Below are 23,932 nucleotides of genomic sequence, written 5' to 3'. Positions count from 1 at the left end.
CCATTTCATAATGAAAAAAGTGGGTCCTCTTCCAGAATTATCCACTAAACACATAAAGATTGAAGCTTTGGGTTCATGAACCTAAGGATTCAGTCCACATCTAGCGGGGACCAACAAAACCCAATATGGAATATCCATCAGCCGACGTGTCTCCTTATCCATTTCTCTTGTAAGAAAGTGAGAAACCTCTCCAAAGGGCAAAAACACGTTATATTCCTTCATTCAATCCAAGCAAACCTGAAAGAAAATTTGCCAATGGCTTCTCTTGTAGGCACTTTGCATGCAGGCTTTAACAACCGAATTGCCCCTTTAACATCAACAACTCCTACTCCTTCACTAGCTTCTTCTTTTGTAAACTCCACAAAAACCCAAGTCCCAAAAGTGTTTCTAAAGTCCAGGTTTTTAGGCAAAAATGTCAACTTTGTTGAGATTAGAAGGAAAACAAAGATCCCTTTGAGCCATGGTGGCTCTTCAATTAGGATGTCATGGGATGGCCCACTTTCATCTGTCAAATTAATCATTCAAGGCAAACACTTGGAGGTTTACTCTCAAAAAAGTCTAACTACTGCGTTTGCATTTCTGATTTTTCCTGTCTTTGAATTCTATAAAGATTAAAGTTTTGATCTTTTCTGTTATTAATTGTCCATATTGTGAATGTAACAAAACGTTTGGTTTGATATAGCTATCTGATACGGTGAAGAAACACGTGGAAGACAAAGTAGGGAAGGCAGTTCAAAAAAGTAGTCATCTTGTAAGGGGAGTTGATGTAAGGTTGTCTGTTAGAGGTGGAGAGTTGGGGAAAGGTCCAAGGATTAGAAGATGCGAGGTACCATTCACATATTGAATTGAAAGTTAGCTTTCTTGCTCTTTGGGTTGCTTTAAAATGGTGATTTTTTTTTTTCATGGGGTGTTTTTATTTGAAGGTGACTTTGTTCACAAAGAGGCATGGAGTGGTGAGGGCGGAGGAGGATGCAGAGACAATCCATGCAAGTATTGATTTGGTGTCGTCTATTATTCAAAGAAAGTTGAGGAAGATCAAGGACAAGGAGTCTGATCATGGTAGACACATGAAAGGGTTTAATAGGTTGAAGGTTAGGGAGCCAATGCATCAAGTTGTTGTGGAGGATGATGCAGATGAAGTTTCACAGCAAGAAGATGAGGACTATATTGAAGAGGTTTCTTTTTTAAATTTTTGTTTGATCAAATTGATCTCGTGGTTTAGGTTGCCGTTTATTGTTTTTGCTTGTGTTTGGTTATTTGCATTGTTTCGTATCACCAAATTTAGGTCTCATCAGTACATATGAGTTCATTGAATGTGGTCATAGAATGGTTCTATTCGCCACCAATAGCCCTTTCCATTCCACCATCTGATGACCAGTATGGCATGTCTAATTTGCAGATAGTTAGCATCATACCTTGTGCCATGGCCAATGCCGCATTAATTTTGCTAGCTACTCATTTATAGACTCTACAAAAGGAAATTGTTTCACAAAAATCTATTTTTGTCCACATAAAGATTTCAGTCTCAATCTTTTCAAATAATGGCATGGCACTGAAAATTCTTCCTTACGGCTTGGTTCTGATGCTCCATATCAATAGTTGAAATTATATCCATATCATCCCTTACTGTTTGGAATAGACTCACTCTCTAAACCCAATTCAGGTTGTTCGCACGAAGTATTTTGACATGCCACCCTTGACTGTGTCGGAAGCTATTGAGCAGCTGGAACATGTGCATCATGATTTCTATGGTTTCAGGGATGAAGAAACTGGTAGGAACTTATGCTGCTTATTTCAATTTGTTTTTCACTAATCCTCTGCAATTTGTTATATAGAGGTTGAATTGCTTTGTGCTTGAGTCCAGGTGAGATAAATATCATTTACAAAAGAAAAGCTGGAGGATATGGTCTCATCATACCTAAAGGAAATGGCGAAGCTGAGAGATTAGAGCCTTTGGTGGTGGAACCAGCCAGAGAACCATCCTTGGCTGAATAACCAGACCTCGAAAAGAAGATCTTCCTGTGAAACAGATTAGAAAACCCACGTTTTTGGTAATGTTGTGTACATACTGCTAAGGCTTCTGAGAGAGCATGATAATAGTGTCCGAGATCTTGTAAATGCACATTAATGACAAGCAGTGACATGGTTGTACTGGTTATTAGTTTTTGAAATATGAGTTCAATGTGTTTTATCCCAGCTTTCACTGGGATGAGAAGCCAAACCATCTAGTCACCTTGCAATTTATAAGATGGGAGTTAATTAGATAAAAACATAAAGTCTTCTTTTCATTTGGTCTTGAGTCTTTAACCACTTCCTCTTTGCAGTGGATTTCACTTCTTTGTTTTGTTAGAAGTTCTATTTTCATCTTATGCTATGGTTCTTTGCATGCTGCCATGTTTGGTTTTCCTAATTTCTTGTGAATTCTCTCTGGAGAAGCTTTGCACGAGACAACTTCTGCGATGCTTCTGCCTATGTTCAAACAAGTTAAAATTGGACTTCTGACAACATCTGCCCCATTTGACCCAAGTTTGGATCCTGACTTGTATTTACCTTTGAGAGCAGGGGGGGACTTCTTGGCGAAAGAGATGTCCATGATAAGAGTTGAGCACCAGTTATGGCTATGTCAAGTGGAGGTTCAGGAATGAGCTCATATTTGGATAAAACAGCTCACTGCTCCGGAATTTTCAATTAGAGTGAGTTTCTGAACCTTTGCGACAGTTGTGGACTGGATATTCACTTCTACAATATAAACGCTTTTCTGTGGGCTTGATGTGCAAAGTTCCGTGAACAGCGGATATGGCAGCAGGTTATCTAGTATAATAATCCACCATAACCTTGTCAAGGACGAGCCAGATCTGCTGCACAATTCATGTTCACAATGATGCATGCAAAATGAAATGGATCCGCAAGCTTACCTCTAGACTCTGGAGGAAAACTAGTCAAGGCCAGCAGGCCGACTCCAGTTCAGTACTTAAGCGTACAGATATACAATAAATGCATTTTCTGTATCATATTTTATGTTCGGTAAGATAAACCAGATTTCTTTCACTCCACAACTGGTTGGAGGGAGCTTAAAAAACCCTTTTTGCTGCAACATGTAAACGGAGCAATGATTACAAGCCATGTCTGAAAGCTCTTATCCTATTTATCTAAGCTTCATGTCTCGTTATGTGGTCCTGCAAAAGGGTTTTATCCTTTTTTATTCTGATGTGAAAACTTCTCATCCGAGACACTAAGAGCTTATTGATGGACATTCTTTCCCCAATAGCCATCTTATTTACCGGTCTTCAAGGTTGTGACAATGAAATGCACAAAAAGACTAGCATTCCAACTTCGTGATCCATTTCCTCAATCAAGCATTCCAACAATTCCGAAGTAGCACATCTTTACTGCAGAATCTCGGGTTCTTGGTCATGGAAAGACTGTCTGCATAAGAAAGACCATCATAACTCAAGAATAACCCAATCAAATTTTGCAAACTCTCGCAGCTTCTCCAAGAACAAAGGCTCTTTGGTCACGAACTTGAGTATCTCATCAAATTCAACGTGCTTTTGCTTCTCCTCTCCTCGCTGGCACTTAGACTTCCGTAGCACAAGGATGATTATAATAAAAGTAACAATAAAAATAATTATGCATTGATAATTATGTTGGAGCAGGAAGCATAATTCCACGATGTAAATTATCTAAAGGAGATGGCATCCTCTCAGCATTTTCGTTTCCTTTTCTATTCTTTTTCAACATATTACCTATAATATAAATCACGATGTGTTTTTCATGTATCCATCTTTATTGTTCTCCTTTCAGTGGAACATAATAGTGAGATTTTCTTAAAAAATTAATTTGGTCCTCGAATTTTCTATTTTACACAATTGAGCTATTTTGAACTCAAATGGAAGACTAATTGTGTATATTTTTTAGGAGTGAGGGTTGAATTGAAAGAAAAAAAATCTTAAGTAAAAAACATAGCTAATATGGATGATAGCTCTGCAATGTGTTTGAAAAGTTTATTTTAGTCCTCCAACTTTTTAAGTTAGTAGGTAATTGATCCCTATAATTTTTAAACATTATATTTTGGTACCATACTTCATTTTTTTAATCCTTTATTGGAGGGGAGAGATGTAGTTGCCAGATTCTGGTTTAGAGAGAGAAAGTCGTTGGGAACGATTCCAATCTCTAAAACAGTCGATTTTTATATCAAATTGTTTTATATGATGAGAAAAGTTAAGATTGAATGTTTTCTTACCTTGAAAAGACCTAAAAAAAATCTGAGCTTTGAAAGATTTTGGATTTTGGGTTGATAATGGGTTTTGAGACTATTTTTTGAGTTTTTGAAGGTAATAAATTGGTTAAACAAGGTTTTAAGGGTGTTTTCTAGGTATTTTAAATAAAAGATAGATTGAAAATAGGTTTTTCAATTGAAAATACAAGAACCTTATTTTTTTTGCCACCACAGTAGCTGGATTTTGGACAATTATAAACGACGTGTCGTCTATTTATCTTTTTTGCCGAAGAATGGAGCAGATGATGCGTTGTTCGCTCCATTAACTTCTAAAAAAAAGGTCTTCACACGTGGGCCTGGACTTACAGGCCCGCACGCAAGCCCTTTCTTTGTGGGTCAGACGTTAGGCCTGACTTACCACACTCACAGTGTCTAACCTCATTCTTTGTTTTTTTTAGATTTCTGTGTTTTTTTATGTTTTTTTTATAAAATATATTTTTGTATTTATATTTTGATTAATACCTTTTCTGTGATTGTTTTGGCTTATCTAGCCATTTTGAGATGACAATGTTTTTTAATATATTGAGTGTGTTTTGTTTTTTATAAGGTTATTGTGATTCATTTATAATTTTTTTATATATTTTATATAGATTAAAGTTATTCTTAAAAATAAAAACATTTATTTTTTTATAATATTTTTATTGCATGTAGCCTTGCATTGAATTTTTTTCTTTTATTTTATTTAATAAATTTTATGTGTATGTTAATTTCTATTACAAATTAATTTTTATAAATAAACTCATTAAACATAGCTGAGTAAATGATTTTTATTGTAATATTAAATATTTTAACTTATATTCATCTCTTAATTTCTCTAGTTTTTTTTGTTTTTTAATAATTTTATTTATTTATATAAATAATTATCAATTTATTTAATTAAATACTTATATAAAATTTTTGATTTATAGTTAATTTTTTTCTTAAAAGTAGCTTATATGCCTATGATTTGTTTTTAAAAAATTACAACTCGCGGTAGCGGTCATATAACTAATAAAATAAATAAAAAGAAAAGGCATTAATACGTGGGGTGCTGCTGGAGCTTGGTGGGAACAAATATGAAAGGGTAAAAAAGAAATTTTATTTAATAGTAAATCCTCTGTAGCTACGAGGACATGAAAGAGACAAATGCAGAGCCGGCGGAGAGTGAACAGAAAAAAAAGAAAGAAAATAAAACGAAGAAAGAATGAAATAATTCAGTTCACTCTACAGCTTGATTATCAAAAGCAATCTCAATTTCTGGTAAGGAATGCCTTTTCATGTTCTTTTTCTATACCTGCATTGATTTGGGATTCTTTTTCCTTTTTTTGAGGTATTATTTGCTTAATTTGGTGAGGAATTGTTAGAGATAAGTTATTCTTTGTTTTAACAATCGATTCTGGAAGATAATCTTTGAGGATTGATGGGTTTTTTGAGATAGGAAAAGGTGGGTTTTTGGTACAGTTAAAGCAGGCAGTGTGCTGTAAAGATTGAAGACGGTCATATTACGACACATTTCCAAACGGATTTGAATTTTTTTTTATTTAAAATTAATTTTTTTATGGTTTCCAATCGATTTCACATGCTAATATATAAAAAAAATTAAAATAAAAACAAAATTATTTTAATGTATTTACAAAAAAAAAAAAAAACTTTCAAAAACATCTGTTTTAGGTTTTCTAATATCCCTAAAATATTAGAAATGTTTCTTTTGGGTTCATGCTTGTTGACAGATTTTCAGGTTGGTAGGATTATGAAGTTCTTATTTGCAACTGATTATCAACTATTTTGGATAATTGGATTTAAGTTGAATGGAATACTTAGATTAAAATGGCATGTAGAATATTTCGTTTTTATAAATATACCAAGACAATGAAGGATATTGACGGGAGAGAAATGGCTTATTGGATTGAAATTCTCTCGTGTTAAGGATAATAGAATATTGGCTACATCAATGGTAATGTTTGATTAAGAAAATATATTCTAAAAAAATAAAATTTTGAATATTTAGTATCGTAATATCATTCATTGTAATTAATCTAGGGTAGCATGATCAACCGTTACCATTGATTTATCTATTTATATGAGATTCATGTTTTCTTTTTCTTTGTTTTAGTTTTGATTGCTCGCTAATTTCATGTCAAGAGTTGGGCTCACCTTTACATTCTTCTACTGTTCAGAATCAGGCTAGACCAAGCATCCTGCGTTGGATACATTGCCAACTCGCTGCAGCCTATTGAGAAAATTGAGGAGCCTAGAATTGGACGTTGTGTTGTTGTAGAGTCAGAAAACAGAGCAGAAGAATGGAAAATGAGGAAGATAAAGCTAGAAGTAGCTGCAGAAGCGAAAATATAGACAGATTGAGTGATCTACCTGATAGCATAATTCATAAAATTCTATCCTTGGTTGACCTCAGATGTGCTGTCCAGACAAGTGTACTGTCCAAAAGGTGGAGATTCTTGTGGACTTCACTTACTGATCTCAATTTCAATGGAACCTGTATGGATTTCACGAACTTCGTAACTTTCAATAGATTCGTGAGTAGAGTATTATCTACTCGTGAGGACAGCAATGTTTACAAGATTCAACTCTATTCCACTTGGAGCCCCCATCATTCTCTCTTGGATATGGTCATAAAATATGCAGTTTCCCATCACATTCAGAATATGGTCATTAATTATGGTCATTCCACTATCCGATCTTTCTCTTTACCGCCTGCATTTTTAACATGTCAATCGTTGAAAACCCTACAATTATCTGGATTCAATTTTAAAGCTTTGGGTTTTGCTCTCCCGAATCTCATCTCCTTGAGTCTCTCCCACTGTTCATTTACCAATCCAAGTGATTTCGATGATCCTTTTGCTAGTTGCCTGAAATTGAAAAATCTAAGCCTACGCTCTTGCAGTTTTCTGTCGTCAAAGGTCTTGAAAATATCTGGGCTCCAGTTACTTAACCTAGAAATTGTAGGCCTTGGATATATGAATCTAGCAGGATTACTGTATAGGATTGATATTTTTGCACCAAAGCTCATCTCTTTCGTCTACAAACTCTCTCATGTAGTGGATTTCTCTGGACTCCACCTTCCCTCCCTTAATATTGCCCGTGTTCATGTTTGTACCAAGCAAGACAAGAAGAAAGAGGCGTATCTGGGCTTGATCAATATGTTCAAAGGGCTTGGCAATGCTCAATCAGTCATGCTACATTCTCAAACCATTGAGGTATTTATATGTACATATCTTGTGCATCAACTTAGATATTTCTAGTTCTTCTGCTTTGGTGCTCGAACACTATATTAGAGCCGTAATTGTATTCAGCACTGTGTTAAAGGTTTAGTCACATTGAAGCAATTAAAAGAAGTTTACATTGCTGCCAAAAGAATTCATTGATTAATCTGCAACATTTCTATCGATATTAGAGCTGTAAATAATTATATTCACGTACTTTGTTGACAGCCAGAGGTGCAAACATGATTCCTTGTTTTTCAGTTTCTTGAAAAAGCTGTTGATGGTTATCTCTTACATGTCTCTTGTAATTAGGTCCTTGGTTCATTTCCTGGTTTACTAGAACAAGAACCTTCTCCTTTTAAAAGATTGAAGTCTTTGCAAGTTGCCCCCAACAATAAACCTTTTGTGCCTCCTCATGTGATGACCTACTTACTTGGTGGCACTCCTCTCGCCGAAACTATATATGCAGATTACCTATAGGTACTTATCTGTCCACTTTTTTTATCTCCTACATACAATTTGACTTTTGATTATATTCTTCAGCTGTTTGATTCAATGTTATTGATTTTTCTGGCATGTCATCAGTCACCTTCTTCCTAAGCTAGATATATAGTTGATTTGTATCCACATTGTTTATGTTATCTGGTGGTTCTGACATTCTAAAATGCTGAAAATTAATCTGCCTTGCATTTCTTTAATTAATTGCACCTGTTCTTAATTAGGATTTGGTTAGACATGATAATTGTGTTATTAAGTTATGTGTGCACTGTCCCAAGCATTTTAGTGTATTATGTTTTTCCAAAACTTCAAATTCAATAGAAAAGAGTTTGAATTTGTCCCCCTTCATCCAGTAATTCAAGCTGGTCAGAGAATATTAGTAATAGCTTCTTCCATATTTTTTTTTGGGAGAGCCTGGAGAAGGAGATTGTGCTCGATGTTTGTTTCCTTGATCTCAATCAAGTAGTGAATTGATCGAAACCTTTTCAGCTTTCATAAACACTGGCACAACATCCTCAAATTTGGAATACCATGTGTACATGTTTGGGGAGCTGGAATCTATCACTTGCTTGTATCGATAACATCTGAAATCAATGGACTTCCTAGATAGCAACCTGAAAGTTGCACAACGTGGAAAATTTCTAGATATGTATCTTGAAACACATTGCTTGCTACTTTGAATTATTGTTAGCTATGCATATTCGAAATAGGGTTCTTAAATCCTCTTACTTTCATGCAGGTGGAGCTTGATGTTTGATACAGCTGCATCAACACCAGGAGTAAGTTGATGTCACAGATGGACTTCGTCTCGATAGTTTCCTCTGCTTACTTTGCTTGTTTGAGCAGAGAGGCTTATGAAGCAAAGGCATATAAAGCAGTATACAGCAGCCAAAAGGATGATATGAGAAAGTGCCACTGCTGTTCAATGGAATTCATCTGACGCAATGTGCATGGGTTTTTTTTTTTCCTTTAATCCTATGAAGTTGTGTACTGGTGGTAAGAACTAAAACTGAACCATATTTGTTGGCACACTCAAAAACTCTAGTTTAATCTGTGTTTCCATGAAATAGGAAGGATTCTTTTGCTACAATTTGGCCATTTATTTGTTTGGGAAAGTTCTGGTTGAAATCTTTGACCATCATAGAAACGTTAGGTGAAATTTGTTTTTGGAAAGAGTTCAATAAAGAAGAAGCTTTCCTGAAACACTGAACAGGCTCGTCTTTTCATGAATTCCAATCTCAACATTTTGGAGTTCTGAGAAACTATTAAAATCAATCTTTTTAGGATATTAAGGTTTATTTTCAGCGTCATTCGAGCTGAATATGTGTAATGTAATTGGTCATGAAAGTCTAGCAGTTAAAATGCCCCCTACCTCCCATGGGAGGCAAAGGCTCATTAATTCTTTGTTGATATAGTTCTTTCTAGAATAGATGTACATAAGAATGAATTGATTTGAAGTTATATACATGCCGCAAAATCTTGAAGGGCAAAAATTTTTCAGCATCCTAACTAACAAATGAAGTCACTGATGTTGATTGAACTTTGCAATTAACAGATCACATGGCAGAAAATAAGGCATAAGCTCTTGCAATTTCAAAATATTACAAAAAACCTTAGAATAACATAGATTGAAAGAGGCAAAGAAGCGCCATTAAAGTCTTGTGAGATCCGCGAGCAGGGATGTGGATAGGTGATCCGTATGATCCCCCGGTTCTGCAAGAAAACTGCCTTCCATGTGTAAGGTTTCTTCAGGGAGTTCATCACCAAGTAAGTAGATCTGCACATGATCAGGTATCACAAACGAGTTATCCTCGCCATGCACTTTCAAAGACTTCAATCTTTTGAAGGGGCAGGTCTGTCGTGCTTGTAAGCCAGGAACCAAATTGAGGACCTCAATGGTCTCAGAAGATATCCTTACAAATCGTGCATTGTGTAGCCCTCTGAACATATCGATAAAGTTCCGAGTCTCCTTTCAGTTGCGCTCCAAATCATCGGATGATGGTCGACGGACATGAATATCAGCAAAATTAAGAGAGGGGAGGGGAGGTCGAGCCGAGAGAAATCCACAGGACGTGAATGACTATAGCGAAAGGATGTGAGTTTCGGTGTGAAAATCTCAATCCTGTTACAACAACTATTAGAATGGAACCAGCCTTGAGTATCTAGGTTAGCTAGTTGGAGTCCGGATATTCTTAAAACCTTAAGACGGTAAAAGCTACAATGGCGCAGACATAAACTCCTGAGATTGGAACAAGCAGCAAAAGGGTCATCGAACAAATCGGTTTCATATGATATTAAACAATGGTTGAGATTCAAGGAGGTCAGATTTGCCAAACCCAAGGCAAGAGATTCAGGCATACGATAGAAAGCAACAGAAGACAATTCAAGGGTTTTCAATGATTTAGACTGTAAGATTTCGTGTACTCACAGACATAAAGAAAATGCCTAACATCCTGGGAAATTACGTGGTCTATGAGTAATGAATAAACGTCCTCAAGATAAATCCATCTGGAATAGATTTCAAAAGTACAAACCGTGAAGGAATTATCACGGTGAGACGGTACCTTGGTGACGAAATCTGAGAAGTCCTTAGGCGTGATTTATTGTGGACGGTAGCTATCAAATTTGAGACAGGGAAGAGAAGTCCACGGGAATCTCCATCGCTTAGAAAGCACACAAGTTTGGATTGCCTGTTTGAGGTAAAGGAAAGACAGAACTTTATGGATAACGTGGTCAGGTAGATCATTCAATCTGTCTATGTTTATCATGTCTTCTTGTCTTGTATCTTTGTTGCAGGACCATCGGCCTCAAAAGATCTTGCTCTCGCATTATTTGATTAGTTATAGGTTTTCCTCCTGAGCGGTGGGACTCTTGTAGTGTTGAAAAAGGGAACCGGGAGAGGGAGAAGTCCATGATGGACATGGAAAGAAAGAGGATGTACCAAACGTATGTGGGCCTCAAAGATATGGAAAGAAAACAAGCTTTAATTGCCCTCGTAACGCATAGGATCAATTTCAACAATCGCTGGAGAAAGAAAAGTGATGTCTAACCATCAGAATTTGCTACTCTCCTATCTATAATATCAAGTTCAACGAAGGAACGATGTTGATCCGCATCATTGTTCTTAAGAATCACACAGAGAATATGTCTAGAATTAACAACAAAAGAGAGATCTGTAAATAAGCGTATTCTTACGGTTACGATAACATCAGTATTTGAAACTTGGAAAGATATTTTGTTGATCCAAAACCAAACCTGATCCCATCAAATTTCAAGTTAAGCAGTTGGATTAATCCGGATATTTTGAAAACCTTTTCAGGGGGGCCTGTTAAGAAACAAAGCATAAACTCTTGAGATTGGAGCAAATACCAAAAGGGTGACCAAAACCAGTTCCATAGAGAGAGCAGCAAGCACAGAAATGCAACGAGCTGGTTAAAGCTGTGGAATTTATAACGAACAAGCTCAAGGGCGGGCGGGCTTTCGGTGAATTGCAAGTTGAAAATGCTTTTAGCAAAAGGGAAGGAAGGAATGTGTTATAATTGATGGCGGACTTAAGATGCTGCTGAACATTTTGATCTTCACCGCATCATGGCTCTCTCTCTCTCTTTTTTTTTCTATTTTCTTTTAATGGTTGTGTGTTTATGCTGCTTCACAGTGTTTTCATTCTCTCTGAACCCTAAATCCAAACTCTAAATCTAAAGAAAAAACCAACTCATAAATTCTAAGTGGGTAAACAAAAGAGATAATTTCGCAAAAAACAATTCAAAAAAATTTAAATTCAAGTAAACAATTCAAGAACATTACAAAAATTATTTAAAAAAAAATAAAAAAAATTATAAAACACAATTTCTACCAAAATTAAAAAAAAAACAAGAAATTAAGTTGACAAAATAAAAATTACAGGCCTGGGGAGAGGGTCAGCAGCCACAGTCACTCGCAGCAGATGAGTAACTTTTCTTTTCTTGGGGAAAAAGGAGCAGAGAAATAAAAATAAAAGGTTTAACTAGGGCTTTTCTTTTCTTTATTTTTTTCTCAACACCAAGCCAAGCCAAGCCCAGCTACCAGAGCCAAACAAAAAAAGAAAAAAATGTGGAGAAGAAGTAGCAGCAGTAGTATTTCTTTGATCAACCACGGCGTTAGAGCCTTCCACCACCACCTCTCCTCCTTGTCGGCTACCACCACTCCCAGAACCCTCCTTTCCTCCTCTAATTCTCCCTTGTTTCACCCTCCGTCTTCTCACTTAGCCCATAACAACCGCCTCTCCGTCCGCTTCCTCCGCACCGGCCGCGACCCCTTCACCAGGTGCTTACATCATTACCTCTTTTATTATTTTGGATTCAATTTGTTTGTTTGTTTGTTTAGCAATTAATTAAATAAATAATAGTTATGAGATAACGGCGCCTGTGAATTGGGGGATACGGATTGTGCCGGAGAAGAAGGCGTTTGTGATAGAGAGATTTGGAAAGTATTTGAAGACGCTGCCATCTGGGATTCATTTCTTGATTCCTTTTGTGGACCGAATTGCTTATGTTCATTCTTTGAAGGAAGAGGCTATTCAGATCCCTGATCAGTCTGCTATTACCAAAGACAATGTCAGCATTCTCATCGATGGCGTCCTCTATGTCAAGGTCCCCTTTCTTCTTTTCTTTTTATTTTATTTATTGAATCAGCTATTAATACCAATACCAAAAACAATCTTATTGAACAGATTGTGGACCCTAAACTTGCCTCTTATGGTGTTGAGAATCCCATCTATGCTGTTGTTCAACTTGCCCAGACCACTATGCGTAGTGAGCTTGGTAAGATTACTCTTGACAAGACCTTTGAAGAAAGAGACACTCTCAATGAAAAGATTGTGGTATGCTATCCCTACCCTTCTTTCACCTTTCTCACTTGTTTTCTCACTGTTTTTCAAAGCGGGTTGCATTTCATTCATTCATTTATTTATTGACGAAGAAAAGGCGTTGATTGTTTGGATAATGTTTCTCGTTCAATAATTCCAAGGCTGTTGATTATGTAAAACTGCCATCATTTCTGCAGGAGTCCATTAATGTGGCTGCAACAGACTGGGGTCTCCGGTGCCTTCGCTATGAAATAAGTGAGCCCGCCGCAGTTATCTAATTTGATATTCTATGTTAGGTTTCTGTTGCATCTGCTGTAAATGCTTCACTGTCTTCTCTTCTTCAGGGGATATATCTCCTCCACGTGGAGTAAAGCAAGCTATGGAGATGCAAGCCGAAGCAGAACGTAGAAAGAGAGCTCAAATTCTCGACTCCGAAGGTAGTAAATGAAGTTTAATTTTTCCGTTTTTTGCTCAGCTTAACTAAACTGTACTTTAATCAAACTTTGTTGCAATTGCTTGCATGCATCATTTTTATCCATTTTTACAGAATTGTTAAGCCATCTCCTCACAATTAGGTCCTTTTCCAACGCTCCTTCCTGTCACATTTTCTTCCTGCCCCTGTCACATCTTTGCTCTTACATAATGCAATAACTTTTTTTCACAGTTTTATCTATAAATCTTTGTCGTTCATGACTAAACCATCTTAGGCAACCTGTTTTAAAATCATTTATTCCTTGTCCTGAGGCATTGCAATATTCCTTCATTTGCCAATTTAATGCTTAACTTTTGTATTGATGATTTTTAACAGGAAAGAGACAGGCCGACATTAATATTGCTGATGGTCACAAGAGTGCTGAGATCTTGGCATCACAAGGTTAGTTTTCTTATGTGCTGTAAGAATTTCATTGATTACAAGTTTCTTTAGAGACAGTTGTAACCTCTCTAGTACTGTTTTGAAATAGAGCACACTTTACTTCTCTAATGTTCATCATCTAATTACCATTATTTCTTTATGGAAACTCCATCCTTCTACAGGAGAGAAACAAGCTATCATTAACAAAGCACAAGGTTAGTTTTCTTGTGTCCGTGTTTGTGCAATAATCCATTGATGCTCCTCTATATTTCATTTTCTAGACCCACAAGCCATTATAAAATATTAGATAAGCAAACAGATTTCATGAGGCAATATTATGGCTTATTTGATACAGCTATCCTATAGGTAGCTAATCTCATTCTCTTTCAATCCTTGTCTTTCTTATGTCCTTATGTATTTGTGAATTACTCCATTGATTATGATTGGGTTTTGTTAGGGATGGCTGTAACATCACTAGTATTGTTTTTTAAACAAACCACATGACATGAGAACATTTTTGTTATAATCATACTTTCCAATCTGTTGAAACTTTTACATGACAGTGCTAATACCAAGTTGCGCATAAAATAGACTGGGCATTTGGGCTCTTAATTTTCTCTTCTGGCTGCCTTGGATTGTTAAGTTTGATGTAATCCTCTAGCATTTCGTTTTCTAGATCCATTAACTGCTCTGAAGTATTTAATAACAAACCAGACTTGATCAAGCAATATTACGGCATATCTTTATCTAGTTTTCATTTACCTTGCAATCCTATCATTAATATTTCAGGTGAAGCTGAAGCCATCTTTGCTAAAGCACAAGCAACAGCCAAAGGAATTGCCATTGTGTCAGAGCATATTAAAAAGAGTGGGGGAGTTGAGGTGAGGTTCTTTACTTAGATTGTGATGTGGTTGCATTGGGATTTAAAATCTCATCTAAAAGAGAGATATTCCTTAGATTAGTTATTTTTACACATGTTTTATACCATATATATGATTTATGATTCACTCATTTTAGCATATGCTAGAGAATCAATTGTGCCATGTCTAATGTGCATCAAGGCTCAAGTTTGTGGCATGATTTGCAGGCAGCTAGTTTGAAAATTGCTGAGCAATATGTGGGAGCTTTTGGTAACATTGCCAAAGAGGTAAGGAGATTTACTCAGATGCACATGTGATTGTCTAGTTTGATAAGCAGTTAGTTGACAACTTTCTAATGTTTTTTTCTTTTCATTTTTTTTTTCAGGGAACAACAATACTGCTTCCCAGCGCTACTGGCAATCCTGCCAATATTATGGCTCAAGCTTTCACTATGTACAAGAGCCTGCTTGGTAATGTTTCCAATGGTGGTCGTAATGGGTCTTCTTCGTTAGCAGAAACCACATCTGCTGAATCCGTGGATTCTACCACAGTTTTAGAGGACAATGCTTCCTCCTTTGCAATCAAATCCACGGGTGAGAGTGCTAGAGATAATGGCGAACCAGGATTTTCACTTCAGAGCCGCAAAAAGGGGAAAGCTGAATAGAGTTTTAAGGAATATGAAGGGAGGATAGAGTTGATTCTGCCAAACAAATCCAACAAAGGAACCACCGCCAGCCATGGTTTTTTTTTTTACCAGTTGTATGACTAATTAAAGTCCGATTCCAAGTTTAGTATTTCAAAGAGAGAAGTTGAACATAGGCCACTCTTAGTAATTTGGGGGGAATTACGGAAAACATTCAGTTTGTTCTTTTATTTGCTCAATTGTCATCGTTTTCTCACATTACCAACTTCAAATGGACGGAGAGTTTTGCTAACAAATTTATATGGCAAGAACAGGAACCGTTGAGGTTATTTTGCAGATGTTGTGATGACCGTTTTATGGTACTCTTGTGCACATTTCCTAGCTGTCTATCAAGCTGGTTTCTGTTTCTTTTGAACTTGTGAAGGTGTTTTATTAAAGGCGCTGGCCTCGACAACCATTGAACAGATGATCATTACGGGATAGAGGGTAAAAGCATGCATTTAGCTTCTATGCAAAGACAAGTTTTCTCCGACAAGCATTGGGTATGCAGAATGATTCTGGAGTCTGGACCCCGAATAGTTGTTTTCCAAACTCAGTGTGCGCAAAACAATGTGGCCCCAGCAAAATGGAACCTCCAGGACCTTTAACTGAGGATGGCCTGAGGGATTCGAAGTTCAAACTCTGCAGCAATCAAAATCTCGAGTCATGGTGGAAAGAGGGCATAGATGCGCTTTTTCAAATTGGATGCACGATTAAGCAACAGAATAACTAGTAAAAGCAGGGCTGTATCAAGAAAGAATGAAAAGAACAATACCGTAAAATAGTTGAGTAAAGCAACAGAAAACATGAAAAATATAATAGTTGAGTTGAGTTCATGCATGCCATTAATGTGTATTAACTCCTATTATATGTTCACAGAAAAAGAAAAGGCGAGAAAAAACGATACAGTGGCCGGGAAAACCCACCTCAAAGCTCTGTCTCTCATATTCAAACATGGAGCAAGTGCAGATATACAAAAAGAAGCAGAAAGAGGAGACGAGAATTGGAATCAAAATAATCCAAACAAGATGGAGAAACCAAGAACAATGAGCCAAACAATATGAACAAGAAGCAGAGCTTGAGCAGCAGCCCCATTATTTCCAACCTCACAGAAACCCTTCTTGGTCACCTTTGTCCCTGCGCATCGTGCATCATCACATCCACACCAGTAAGTCACACCGTCCACGCCACAAACTGGGTCTGGCCGGAAGCACTTAACAGGGCAGGAGGAGACAGGGGATCTTCTGCTCCATTCTCCGCACGCATCATCATCATCATCGTTGTTGTTGTTGTGGTCTAGGGTTGGTAATCGGATTGGATTGGCATCTGATCGGACGGTGGGGGCAGAGAAGAGGGCAATGGAGGCAATGAGGAGGAAATGTATTAACAATGTGGATGGAATCATCATCATCATCATCATCTTCTTCTTTGGATAAATCATGGGAAATTCCAGTTCCCGTCAAGAAGATGAAATCATGGAAATTAAGACAAAAAGGAAAGGTAATTACAGAATGAAGGCATATACTAATCTTAGCTTAGCTGCTTGAGGTTGGCCGCCTGGCCCCTCTCATGTGTCCTTTTCTTTTTCTTTAGGTTTGTTCGCCAACTTTTATCTGTCTGCTCTTATGTGCTTTTCTTGCCTCGTAATGCAAAGCTTACACCACACACACGTCTTTCAAAAGACTCCTCCTTTGTAATATTCACATGAAAATAAATAAATAAAAATTCTTAAATTAACAACAAAAGAAAAATGTGAATTACTACAATGTTTATTACTATACTAGAAAGAAAGAAAGATGATTGCCAATGATGATATAGAAAACATCCAAGGTTTTTGTACTTGTAATAATTATAATATGATTTAAAACTATTTAATGTTTTGCTCTATGATTACCTTCATGTGGCTGCCATATACTAATTAATCTTTCCTATTATTTTCTCAAATTCATTTTATTTTACACTTGTGTTGTGTGTGTATAACTCAAACTTACCCATCAAATTAGATTAAATATTTGTAGGATTATTAATTAAATAATTGAAATACATCTTTTTTTAAATCATATCATAAGAATCCAAAATACAACAAAAATAAGCAAAAATGAAATTTTTTTTCCTAAATGGATATGCAATTTAAATTATTATTCATTCTCAATTTGAAAGAGATATTACAAATTTTATCACTTGATTTTATGGTTTTATTAAGAAGGGGTCCAATTGCAATATAATTATAATATCACACATAATTCAGTTGTATTATCCAAAGTAATTGTACAATCACACTAAAAAGAATAAATCAATCTCATCCTTTGAAAGATGAGGGGCTTGTGTCCTGGGAAGATCATATGTATCCCCGTTGTTGAGACAATGTTTATCTCATCATTGAAGAGATGTGCGATTGTATTAGAAAGATTATGTCAATCACTTCCAAGATAAAACTATATTATAGTACTAGGAAGACATTGCTTTCTTCCAAGGTAATTGTGCAATCATACTAGGAAGAGTGAATTCATCCCATCTTTGGAAAGATGAAGAGCTTGTATCCTAGGGAGCTCCTGGAGAATAGAAAGTATTGTTACTATAAACAATTTAATTCATATATAAGAAATTTACATTCTTAGTTGGTGACCATTATATATATACATTTCCCTTTAAGGTACAATCAATTTTATGATACTTTTGCTGAGATCATAGTCTTAGGCCTAAAAGATGAAAGAATAAAGTTTCTCCAGTGGATGTCTTCTAGGAGGTCGCCGAATAGAGTTCTATAATGATATAATTTAAATTGATACTCCACTTGTACTGTAATGTTTTGAATATAAAGACATAGGAAAAGGCTAGAAAGCCCTTGAATGCTTAGATGTAGGAATAAATTAAATGAGGGGTATTGTAGTAATTGTATAAAGAGATGATATATATAAATAGAAAGAAAAAAAAAGAGATCTGAATATTTGAGAGAGCAAACCGTGAGAGAGAAGGGAGAAAGAAGAAGAAGAAGAGAAAAGAAGGAAATTAGAAGGGAAATAGAAAAGAGTTGAAGAGAATAAGTTTAAAGGTAAGATTTAGGTTGTTAAATGTATAAATGTATGTTAATTGAACTTAATTTCAGTTTTGATGAATGTTAGGGTTTTGAAAATTTGTGTTTTGGGTTTAATTGATGAATTAAATTGAATGTTATAAGGTTGATTGTTATGGGTAATTGATTAATGAGTTGATTATGGAAGATTATGATGATTTTGAGTTATGAATTGTGTAAATGGTGAATGTTGAGTTAGAAATTTGGCAAGAACAGTAGGTAATCTGTGAGAATTCTGAGTTGGAGGTTGAAGATGATGAAAATTCAATTTGGTCCCTCAATTTTGGAAAATTACAGTTTAGTCCCCGAACTTTGGAAAATTAAAAATTGGTCCCTGAAGCATATTCCGAGATTCTGAACAGAATAACATATGAATTATGGACAGAATTACTATATAGATAAGAGAATTTAACACTTTCAATTTAGTCCTTCAATTTGACACAAATTACAATTTGACCCTAAAAAAATTTGGTAAAATTCCAGAATGGTCCTTGGAGTATAATGAGATGATCTGGACAGAAATGAGGACTAATTATGGTCAGAATTTCAGTATATTCATGGATTTATGATAAATTTCAGTTTGGTCCTCCAATTTGACCCTAAAAATTTGGTAAAATTCCAGAATGGTCCTTGGAGTATAATGAGATGATCTGGACAGAAATGAGGACTAATTATGGTCAGAAATTCAGTATAGTAATGGATTTATGACAATTTCAGTTTGGTCCTTCAATTTGACAAAAGTTGCAATTTGACCCTTAAAAATAGGATAAATTACAGATTAGTCCCTAGCTGTAATACTAGCTTTTGCAGATTGGTTTGATGAATAATTAAGGGTTATTTAGTAAATTATTATCAATTTTATTAGTTGTTTTATTATGGATTAGATTTCGGGAAAACCGTTAAATGTTGGGTTTTTAGGAAAGATAACTAGTTAGTTCAAAAACATATAGGGTTACGGAATACACCCTTAGATAAGTGTATTAAATAGGTTATATATATTCTTTTGAGTCATTCTTAAATATGTCTCCTTTGTATTCAGATAATCCTGATATTCTACCGGCGGGACATCAGTAGGATTTCCTTTGATATCAGCTTTGAGTTTTGTTGCTTTCGAGTCAGGTGAGTGGATAATTTTCCATATGCATGGGAAATATTATAAATATTTGATTTGTTAATATGAATTGGATCGTACTTCTTGATAATATATATGTTGATTATTATCCTTATTTTGATAAAGCATGATCAATTGTTGAATCTGAATTCTTGATATGAACCAGTATATATTTTGAATTGAATTCTGAATTGATAGCTCCTCATTTGATTGATGTCATGAGTTGAGCCTTGAGATATGAATATATCTGTTTGATTATGATTATGAACCTATGGTATGTCACTCAGAATACCCATGCTAACAGGGTAGTGTTAGTCTTTGTGCATATCGTATCTGAACCCTAGTTGGTCGGGGGAGTCACCAACCTGTGTGGACTGATCATCCCACAGTACGGAGCCTCATGCTCATTGCATTTTGATTTTCTGACGAGTTTTACCATATGATCTTCTTGTTATGACCAATTTGAGAACACTTCCATAAGAACCTAAAGCCATACTTGTATATATATTTCTCATTGCTGTATTACCTCGTGTGTGTATATTGAATGTTATCTACTCACTGAGTTGTTGAACTCACCATCTCATTATTTATCATTTTCAGGCTTATAGCTTGATAGCAGGTCATTTTGTTGGACCTTCAGAACCTGCTCTTTGGTTGTACTTTGTACATTTTCCTTTATGTTTAGTTAGTGCTCCAAAACTCTGAACTTATATAAACTCTTGTATTAAGACAATTCAATTATATTATGAAGTTGATTTTGTTATTAATGCTGCGTTGAACTCTGATTGAGTTAGGATAAGTTTGTGTGTTAGGTTGGGTTCGCATAGGTATGGAACCTTGGAGGGGAACCTTGCCTATGTGCCGGTCATGGATCCGAGATTCGGGTCGTGACATGTACTTTATCGAAAGCTTTTCAAAATCTCGAGGCTCCAATTGCGCTCGTGAAATGGACATATGCATAACCTAAATTTTCTCACCTTACTAAGCTCATGGGCAAGTTGAAGGAAGTCCTCCTCAGATTTAGAGCAATCAAATTATTGCCTATACTTTCCTAGGTAATGAAGACTTGCTGATGCACCGACGAAGCAAGTGTGCCAGTAGTTGTAGGAAAGTTCGGGACACGTCTCGTTTCAATAGTTCTTTGATGATCTACCTTTGGTGGTGATTAGGGATGTCAATACTTGGCTCTTGAAAGAAAAATTAATGATTTTTTTATCACTTTCTCACAGACGACGTCACCGATAAGGTTCGAAATTAGCCAATAGGCTTGAGGGCTAAGATGATATCTTGGATAATAGGTTAATCTTGTGGTTTTAATGATCTAAATCATTCCCTCTAGTCAAGGTGGCTGATGGATAATACCTGATACCTGTAAAAGGTCTTCTCTTGTGAATTTGAGAACTCTCTGATGCTTAAATGAATATTGTTTTAGAGAAAATGCAATCATCTTTAGAGAAGAATGCTACGAATAGATATATAATAAGAAGTGGAGAAAAAAAAGAACATGCCTTTGAGAGATATCGTGGACTCTTTTTATAGTCCATTTGACTTACCTCTTTTTTAAAAGAGAAGGGGTGAAAGTGTAAACAACATATCTCTAAATTATCAGAATAAAATATTTCTGACTCGTCAAGGAATAAAATATCTTTGTTTTATCAAAGTAAAATATTTCTAACTTATTAGAGTAATCATAGAGCCTGATATTTTTCAGAGTTAAAAAAGATCACAGGCTCAACACTTGATTATGTTTGAAGATGGTGTGTCTGACATTTTGTCAGATTCATATATGTTTGGGCTCAGTACTTTGCCGAGCCCAGGGACGGTGGGTCTGATAGCTTGCCAGACCCATGTATATTTAGGCTTAGCACTTGACCGAATCCAAAGATACTAAGTTATTACCCTATTTTTGATATTTTTTTAGAAAAGAGGATCAAGGTAAAAAAACAAAAATATTGATCCATCACCGTATATGTTTTTTTCCCTTCAGTTTGTTTCCCAAACTTTTCTTCTATCCTATTCAGACTTTATTCCATTGTTTGATAACTAAAATCCTGAAGGCAACAGCCATACAAACTGCCAGTTGTAGATGCAAGTTTTTCCGGTTAATTCTGGTTGTTGCCCTAGCTTAATGTAATGGCCAAAACTTAAGCAAGTCCAATTTTGCTTGTCTCATCCTCGACTCGAGTAGTTACGGATTGGGGACAGCTAAAGTGAGAAAACAGTCTCTAAATATAATCAAGAAAAAATATAATAAATCAGAGTTACGAGGAGGAGAGGAGTAAGCGAGGGAAAGACACTTGGAACCAGCGAATCCAGCAGTTTTTAACTGTAATAACTGGCTGTCTGGCTCCAACATGAAAATCGCCGAACAGAGGCATTCTGTCCATAGGAAAAGGTCATGCACAGGTTTGCCAAACAAATTTGTCCCAAATATGGACAAATGAATCAACTATATATTATGCACCCCCATCGTAATCGAAGTTGATCCCTCAACCTCAAATCACCGTCTTGGGAATCGATAGCCATTTGTGTTTGTGATCTTAATCACTCTGCCGCCTCAGAATCCCGCATCCATTCCACCGGTGAAAAACATCATGGGAGGCTGTGCGGGTAAATTCAAGGGCTCTGATGATTTGGCTCCAGAGCCCCTCCCAAGTGACGCTCCTGTCAACCCTGACCAGGCTGAGGGCGAGACCGTTGCTAAGGTATGTTAATTACCTTAACTTTATCTTCTTCATTCTTTTGGTGTTGATGATCTTTTATTGTGAATGCATGAATGAGTCTTATAATCCACATTATGTGAATCAATGCAGGAGAAGGAGGTAGGTGAGATCAAGACTGAAGCACCTTTGGTAGATGTCTCCGAGCAAAAACACGAGGGTGAGAAACCCGCCGAGCCAGAGACTCCTGCTGCCGAGCCCGAGAAGAAAGATGAAACCCCTGTTGCCGAGCCCGAGAAGAAAGATGAAACCCCTGCTGCCAAATCAGAGGACAAGGTTGAGGCCTCCGCTGCACCTGAGAAGAAAGAGGAAACCCCTCCTGCAAAAGAGACTGAGAAGAAGGAATCAGATGTTGCTCCTACCAAAGAAGCAAACAAAGAGACTCCTCCGGTTACCGTCTGATCCGAAATGAAATAAATTGTGTTGACAGACAAGTATAAACCAGATAATTAGATGTGCCAGAAAGTGCAATTGTTAATGTAAGATTATTGGTTTTTTACATCTTTTGTTGTCCTAACTTGCGTGGCAGGATCGTCAACCCTTCGATTAATTTCCCCTTTAAGTAAATTACTTCATTTTAGCGCCTGTAAGAAACATTTGCCACAGTGATGAACCGAATTCATCATTCTAATGAAATAGGGAAAATAAATTTACATCATCAACCCTTCCAATAGAACAGTTCCTTTCCTTTTCTTCTTCTTTCTTCTGGGTTTGTAGATGTATTCTGCTTTTGATTTGCCGCTATGTATATTTGACAGCTTATGATGGAAAATCACACCTCATTAGTTCAAAATCAAGAACCATCAATTGCTTGAATTAATCTCTAAGATAACTTTCAACCTGATGTTACAAACTGACAAAATAACCATTCTTGCTCTGCTAAGCCTGAATTTGCTGCTGTGTTTGGTTCTGAATTACCAGTTCTTGCCAACCTGAAATGAAAAGGAAATACAGTTTGCTTAACTAGTGTCGTATTTCATATCTATGCTATCCTTCTCCATCGTGGCTAGAGTCTTCTCCTGTTGGAAATCAGAACCAACATCAATCAAATCTTGATTTGTGGATCAAATTTCAGCAAATAAATGAGATTGTAATTACTGTAACTAGGTCCTAAACTTTAGATATTTATTTTTACAGTTTACCTTTTCAGACTAGATGTTATTCCTTTATAAACAGAGAAAGACAAGAAAGAAAATATAAGCTTTTCCTATTCTTTTCTCCAATATCAATTTTATTATGGTATCAAAGCACCATCCTTGTGCCTGATATTGCTCACTTTTGCTTCCGCCAATATTGTTAACCACCATGACAGAAACTTCATCAGAAAAGAAGTTGACAGAGGTTATAGATTTCAACGATCCCTATTATATTCACCTCTCAAATCACACTGGGCACGCTATCGTCACTCAACTCTTGGAAGGTGACAACTATGCAATTTGGAGTCGTGCTATGATGATGTCTCTGGAAGCCAAGAACAAGCTTGGCTTTGTTAACGGGACAATCATAGAACCATTGGAGAAGGATCCTAAGTATGGAGCTTGGAGAAGATGCAATCAAATCGTGAAGTCTTGAATCCTCAATTCAATCAATCCAACCCTGATCAATACTGTGATTTTCTCCAACACAACTGCTGAAGTATGGGCAGATCTTAATGAACGATTCTTACAAGGAAATCTTTCTCGTATTCTTGAACTCAAACGAGGGATCGTGGAGCACTGTTAACAACAACAGTCCATAGCAGCCTACCATACAAAACTCAAGTCTTTTTGGGACGAGCTAGGATCGTACAACGATCCACCTACATGTAATTGTG

At 36.3% G+C, this 23,932-nt stretch overlaps 5 protein-coding genes across 7 annotated transcripts; 4 read left to right on the top strand and 1 right to left on the bottom strand.

Moving 5' to 3' along the window:
• The first annotated feature begins 160 nt into the window (after positions 1-160).
• Positions 161-2,221, top strand: LOC7464490 (ribosome-binding factor PSRP1, chloroplastic). Its single transcript, XM_002321909.4, has 5 exons — positions 161-540; positions 683-826; positions 924-1,175; positions 1,664-1,772; positions 1,865-2,221. Exons 1-5 carry the CDS (start codon positions 256-258, stop codon positions 1,993-1,995), a joined length of 921 nt encoding a protein of 306 aa, XP_002321945.2. The 5' UTR covers positions 161-255; the 3' UTR covers positions 1,996-2,221.
• A 3,117-nt stretch (positions 2,222-5,338) lies between these two features.
• LOC7464467 (putative F-box/FBD/LRR-repeat protein At4g03220) lies at positions 5,339-9,067 on the top strand. 3 transcript variants are annotated; one of them, XM_024586445.2, is made up of 4 exons: positions 5,342-5,518; positions 6,436-7,473; positions 7,792-7,959; positions 8,467-8,710. In XM_024586445.2, exons 2-3 carry the CDS (start codon positions 6,559-6,561, stop codon positions 7,957-7,959), a joined length of 1,083 nt encoding a protein of 360 aa, XP_024442213.1. In that variant the 5' UTR covers positions 5,342-5,518; positions 6,436-6,558; the 3' UTR covers positions 8,467-8,710. The 3 variants fall into 3 exon arrangements, with proteins under 3 accessions (XP_024442214.1, XP_024442213.1, XP_052303245.1); XM_052447285.1 differs by having other exon boundaries at positions 6,372-7,473; XM_024586446.2 differs by lacking the exons at positions 7,792-7,959; positions 8,467-8,710 and adding an exon at positions 8,717-9,067 and having other exon boundaries at positions 5,339-5,518.
• Positions 9,068-11,925: 2,858 nt separating this feature from the next.
• Positions 11,926-15,512, top strand: LOC18105472 (uncharacterized). The gene is made up of 10 exons (XM_006374012.3): positions 11,926-12,279; positions 12,362-12,605; positions 12,686-12,835; positions 13,018-13,075; positions 13,165-13,257; positions 13,629-13,694; positions 13,856-13,888; positions 14,463-14,554; positions 14,761-14,820; positions 14,919-15,512. Exons 1-10 carry the CDS (start codon positions 12,065-12,067, stop codon positions 15,195-15,197), a joined length of 1,290 nt encoding a protein of 429 aa, XP_006374074.1. The 5' UTR covers positions 11,926-12,064; the 3' UTR covers positions 15,198-15,512.
• A 510-nt stretch (positions 15,513-16,022) lies between these two features.
• Positions 16,023-16,862, bottom strand: LOC7464488 (uncharacterized). Its single transcript, XM_002321311.4, has one exon. The coding sequence runs from the start codon at positions 16,654-16,656 to the stop codon at positions 16,225-16,227; it is 432 nt and encodes a 143-aa protein (XP_002321347.2). The 5' UTR covers positions 16,657-16,862; the 3' UTR covers positions 16,023-16,224.
• Positions 16,863-21,833: 4,971 nt separating this feature from the next.
• Positions 21,834-22,777, top strand: LOC7464487 (uncharacterized). Its single transcript, XM_002321906.4, has 2 exons — positions 21,834-22,104; positions 22,213-22,777. The coding sequence occupies exons 1-2, from the start codon at positions 21,994-21,996 to the stop codon at positions 22,519-22,521; spliced, it is 420 nt and encodes a 139-aa protein (XP_002321942.1). The 5' UTR covers positions 21,834-21,993; the 3' UTR covers positions 22,522-22,777.
• The last annotated feature ends 1,155 nt before the right edge of the window (positions 22,778-23,932 follow it).

Source organism: Populus trichocarpa, chromosome 15, assembly GCF_000002775.5.
Source record: "Populus trichocarpa isolate Nisqually-1 chromosome 15, P.trichocarpa_v4.1, whole genome shotgun sequence".
In the NCBI taxonomy this organism is placed as follows: domain Eukaryota; kingdom Viridiplantae; phylum Streptophyta; class Magnoliopsida; order Malpighiales; family Salicaceae; genus Populus; species Populus trichocarpa.
This window is presented reverse-complemented; position numbering and strand designations above follow the sequence as displayed.

What these genes read in the sequence shown, in the direction of transcription:
- LOC7464490 (XM_002321909.4), top strand. Translation starts at nt 256, where the DNA reads ATGGCTTCTCTTGTAGGCACTTTGCATGCAGGCTTTAACAACCGAATT. An exon ending in TTCAAGGCAAACACTTGGAG is followed by an intron (nt 541 to 682) that starts GTTTACTCTCAA and finishes GGTTTGATATAG; the next exon opens with CTATCTGATACGGTGAAGAA. An exon ending in CAAGGATTAGAAGATGCGAG is followed by an intron (nt 827 to 923) that starts GTACCATTCACA and finishes TTTTATTTGAAG; the next exon opens with GTGACTTTGTTCACAAAGAG.
- LOC7464467 (XM_024586445.2), top strand. Translation starts at nt 6,559, where the DNA reads ATGGAAAATGAGGAAGATAAAGCTAGAAGTAGCTGCAGAAGCGAAAAT. An exon ending in TACATTCTCAAACCATTGAG is followed by an intron (nt 7,474 to 7,791) that starts GTATTTATATGT and finishes TCTTGTAATTAG; the next exon opens with GTCCTTGGTTCATTTCCTGG.
- LOC18105472 (XM_006374012.3), top strand. Translation starts at nt 12,065, where the DNA reads ATGTGGAGAAGAAGTAGCAGCAGTAGTATTTCTTTGATCAACCACGGC. An exon ending in TGAGATCTTGGCATCACAAG is followed by an intron (nt 13,695 to 13,855) that starts GTTAGTTTTCTT and finishes ATCCTTCTACAG; the next exon opens with GAGAGAAACAAGCTATCATT. An exon ending in TATCATTAACAAAGCACAAG is followed by an intron (nt 13,889 to 14,462) that starts GTTAGTTTTCTT and finishes TTAATATTTCAG; the next exon opens with GTGAAGCTGAAGCCATCTTT.
- LOC7464488 (XM_002321311.4), bottom strand. Translation starts at nt 16,656, where the DNA reads ATGATTTATCCAAAGAAGAAGATGATGATGATGATGATGATTCCATCC.
- LOC7464487 (XM_002321906.4), top strand. Translation starts at nt 21,994, where the DNA reads ATGGGAGGCTGTGCGGGTAAATTCAAGGGCTCTGATGATTTGGCTCCA. An exon ending in AGGGCGAGACCGTTGCTAAG is followed by an intron (nt 22,105 to 22,212) that starts GTATGTTAATTA and finishes GAATCAATGCAG; the next exon opens with GAGAAGGAGGTAGGTGAGAT.